The sequence below is a fragment of the Acanthisitta chloris genome, unplaced genomic scaffold (genome assembly GCF_000695815.1).
Source record: "Acanthisitta chloris isolate BGI_N310 unplaced genomic scaffold, ASM69581v1 scaffold1925, whole genome shotgun sequence".
Classification (NCBI taxonomy): domain Eukaryota; kingdom Metazoa; phylum Chordata; class Aves; order Passeriformes; family Acanthisittidae; genus Acanthisitta; species Acanthisitta chloris.
In genome coordinates, this window is record NW_008673028.1 from 68,442 (window position 1) to 72,982 (window position 4,541).

The 4,541-nt window shown below is 39.5% G+C and overlaps 1 protein-coding gene across 1 annotated transcript in view; it reads right to left on the reverse strand.

The window, feature by feature from the left end:
- KLHL32 (kelch-like family member 32) overlaps positions 1–3,442 on the reverse strand; it is a gene marked incomplete at its 5' end in the record, with an annotated part of 39,784 nt that extends 36,342 nt beyond the window's left edge. Inside the window, one exon of the mRNA XM_009074738.1 lies at positions 3,227–3,442. Coding sequence (XP_009072986.1) covers positions 3,227–3,442 — 216 coding nt within the window. The remainder of the gene's footprint in view (positions 1–3,226) is intronic.
- Between the last annotated feature and the right edge of the window lie 1,099 nt (positions 3,443–4,541).

Here is a 4,541-nt window from a genome sequence, read left to right on the forward strand (position 1 = left end):
TTTATGCTGTTTTGGAAATCACTTTTTTTCCTGAAAGAATCAACAGAATTACCTGTACTACTCTGTGGTAATCCATATTCTAGCACACTACCATCAATGTGACTCCTTAACACCCTCAAACTTGGTTTGTTCATGGTTGTATTTCACCATATCCACTAAAATTGGCCAACTGTGAATTGGTAGTCCAACAGCAGTTCAAAATGTGCCAGATATGAGCTGCAGTCACTTCAGATCAAATCACACTCTGTTCACATTTCAATGCATGAAAGTAACTGCCTTAATCTTTATGTGCATTAGGATCAAATCACCCCAATGGACACTGGGAATTCAAACTAGTGTAAATAACTGTGCTCTGCAGACAGTGGCACCCTTTCCAGAGGTTCTCTGAGGGAAGGTTTAACTTGTGCTTTGGGCTTCATGGCAGTCTCACTAGCAGAGGTGCCTCGGGGACACTCTGAATTCAAATCACCATAACACATATACATGTGTGTTCACAGGAGGCCACACGAGTTACAGGTAAAACAGACAAATCAAAGGGTTGCATCCTCCCATCAGCTTTTCTATTATCTGCCCCACTTTGTGCCAATTTCCTCCAGCTTCCCCAACACCTCTTGCTTTGCTGTTCTTCCTTAAGACATGGGATGGGGATTTGTCAAAGTCAATGAGCACTTTATTACAGTGAGAGTGCTCAGTAATGAACAATTCAGCAATTTAATGAGATTCTGTAGATCTGTCTCCAGCCTGTCCATCAAGTTTCACTTCTATAAAGCACCCTGACACTAATCCTCTGGCATACCCAATCTTCACCCTGGGCTGAATATTAGATTCTTCCATGGTATATTGCATTACCACTATAACCTTAGCAAAAATGATGAACTTAACTACACTTGAGGCAATATAGCTGGTCTGATTTGATTCTCTTCTATTGGGTTGACTATGAAGGAATTACTTATTTACAAAGATAAAGCAAAAAACCCAACCAGTTTCTTATTGCCTTCTGAATGCCCAAATTGGTAAATATTTATATGTGTCTTTTAATCCATTGTGGGGACTTGGAATATTTATAAATATATATTTATTCCTGGTTGCACAGACTGAATTAAAAAGACACATGCAGGTTTTGCCTACAGCAGAAAACTAGTTAAATAAAAAAATTCTTCGGAACAGCATTAGTAACCTTTAGAGAGGCAATTATGATAACACTTAAATGGACAGTGTGGAGTTTGTTGTCACTCAGAAAACAGCACATTACCTCTAAGTATCTCTCCCCAGTATGACCTTGCAACAGAAACAGAGACTGTCATGTTTGCCTTGTGAAGTGTTCATTGAGTGGAGTGCACACAATTAAGAAAATTATTTCTGAGTCTTTCCTGCAGGACAGTGACACAAGATATAAAACTCCTACTCCCCAAATGTCATTACAGCAGGTTACAGAGGGCATATTACCCTGGATGTGACTGAGCTGGCATGAAGCTATACTTGTGTGGCTTTCTGCAGCAACTTTTCTAGCAAAAGTATACCCAAAGATGTAGCTTGCAGAGACCCTGCAGAGAAAAGATGATAAGAACTAACTGGCCAATCAGCCATGCTCCATGCATAAACTTGTACATCAAAAGGTTAGATATTAGGAAGAGATTTTTCACAGAGGGAGTGCTCAGGCATTGGAATGTGCTGCCCAGGGAGGTGGTGGATTCACCATCCCTGAAGATTTTCAAGCTGAGACTGGATGTGGCACTTAGTGCCATGGGCTAGTGACCATGGTAGGGTTGGACTTGATGATCTTGGAGGTCTTTTCCGACCTTCTTGATTCTATGAAAACTGATTTCTGATAAAGGAATATGGGCTAGGACTCCAGAGTACTGTGCTTAAAATCCCTAAACCAAACCCAACCCATCATCATCATGTGCAGTGCACTGCAGGTTCTGCTGTAGAGGCATCCTCCAGAGACTAGGACAGGAAAGAGTCTAACTTTACATTAGTATTTGCAGAAAATACTTTGTAAAATACTCCATAATCTAAAGCCTCAAAGTTTTGGAAACAAATATATCAATCACCAGACTGAAGGGTTAAATTTTATCTGCATATTGGTTTTGTGGCTTGAAGAGCTTAACTTTGCTTTTGATTTTGTTCACGCAGGACGTTATTCCTTCACACAACATGAAGCACCCCACAGACAGACACACCTTTTACACTCTGAGAAAAAAAAAGGCATATCAATGTAATAATTTCCTTTGAAATATCCAAAAGGTAAGTAGATAAATAGCAGGGGTTGAAACATAACTCAGACTTTTGACTCAATCTTCCCTGTTGGACCAATATAACCCACTTCCTAAAAAGAATGCACAGGTTTCTTCCAACCAAGTTACATTCTACCTTGAAATGCATGGAAATACTTTATAAAACATGAAAGCAAAGAGGGAACAGAAAGAAGTGGTTGGGTAACCAATATTATAGGGATTTCCTTCCACTATAGCATGAGTTGCAATTTTTACAGACATATGATGGGAACATTTCCAAGGAGAGATTTTAGTTTAGTTTTTGTGTTTCTCTTAACAAGCTATGTGGGTTTTTTTTCATATTAGGTTTCCTCCCAGCACACACACTAAAAGTCACAACATAATACTTGTTAATATATTATGGCTAGCAACCTGCCCCTTTTCTAGATCCAGCTTTTTTAGAGGAAGTGATCACCAGCTGCAGTTTCTCACCACAAACCTTCCACTGAAGCCTCCACTCATCTCTGAGTGGAGCTGATTGTATGATGATTCTCAAATTTGCTTCAGGCAAAGTCAGCTGTGGTGGCCCAAACAATTTACATGACTATTGAAGTTCCATGGCTAAATTTGTCTGAAGTGAATGGGAGAGGCTGCAGAAGCAGGTTTGCCACCAGACATGTGGCTCTAGCCTCATCAGAGGCAATGGTAATTGAGTTGCATGCATCAGCCATCTCTTCCCACCAACAAAGCTGAATCTGGAAGAAGATCTCTGGCTATATTTAAGTAGCACAAGTTAAGCAGTAAGACAAATTTCTCTTTCAAACAAAGTAATTGGATTAACACAACACAACAGTTTTGGAATTTCATTTAGAAATTTCCCTCAGTTGTTATTCACAGCTTTTGCTCAAGTGCTTATTCTCCCTCAAGATTGCTCCAGGGTTTCAAAACAACAGATTACTGCTATGGTTTATGGAGTATCACACATTCTGGTTGTTCACCAATCTCCTTACCTGCCAGATTTGTTCTTCACTGAGGGAAGTGAGTCTATCACTTTTAAAAACCTCTCGAAGGAGACAGTATGGGAGTGCCAGAACTTCTTCAGGATGACTCTTCAACAGCTCAGAGAGATGTTTTACTAAGAAGCCAATGACTGCATTCTCCAGCAAAGTGAGGTTGAACAGGTCCGCGAGCTTATACAGGTCCAAGTAATTAAAACTATTTAATTCCTAAATGGGTGAAGCAAACAAAATACATCTCAGAAGATAAAAAAAAAAAAAAAAAAAAAAAAGCAGCAAAGCAGAGAATTAAAAAAACCCTCACAGGTCTCAGATAATGAAAAAAGGTTATTCCTTTGGAGCTGTGGAGAAGAAAGGCAATATAACTTGAAATTAATTAACACAGCCTCATTCAAAATGTAGGTGTAAATGTTACCAGTGCATATGCAAATATATATATGATAGTGCTAATTTATATTGCAACTTCTAAGGTTATATATGCATAAAGCATCTGTAAGAAATATGGGTTAGTACCTAATATAATAAACCAGCATGATTTACACTGTATGACAAGGGCTCACAGGAGCTAACAAGTGGGTTAAAAAAAGTCTTTGTTAACTACAATAGTTTGTTACAAAGCAATTGTATGTTCCATTATTTACTGTTTTGATCAAGCTAGAGCACCTGTGCAGCACAACCTTTAGTTCCATGAAACCTCACAAAATATGAGGTGCTGAACTACATTTTATTACGTATAAATATATCTTCAGTGAACAAATAAACCCTTTTATTTTTCCCAAACCACTGACATCAACCTATAGTGGGTGTAGGCCTCCTCCTAGCAGCTGAATATCTGAAAAGGCAAAAGCTACAGTAAGTCAAGGCAGGAAACTTTTTTTGTCCTGGTAAAAGAGGAGCTATATTTATGGGCTAAAGTTTGCAACTTGGCATCCCTTGTGTTGTGGTTCAACCCCAGCCAGCAGCCAAGAACCACGTGCCTGCTCACACTCCTCCTTCCCCACCCTGCCCTCTACCCTGGTGGAATGGGGAGGAGAAACGATAGTAAAAATATACATAGGTTGAGATAAGAGTTTAACAATTGAGGACAAAATGACACAAAATACTAATGGATAATAAAAACTGAAAGAAAAAAGCCAAAAACCAAACCACCAAACCCAGTGATGCACAATACAATTGCTCACCACCCATGGACTGATGCCAGACCCTGTTGCCAAACCCAGACCAGTCCCCTGGGTAATTCCCTCCCCAGTTTATATACTGGGCATGACACTCTATGGTGTGGAATATCCCTTTGGCTAGTTCAGGTCAC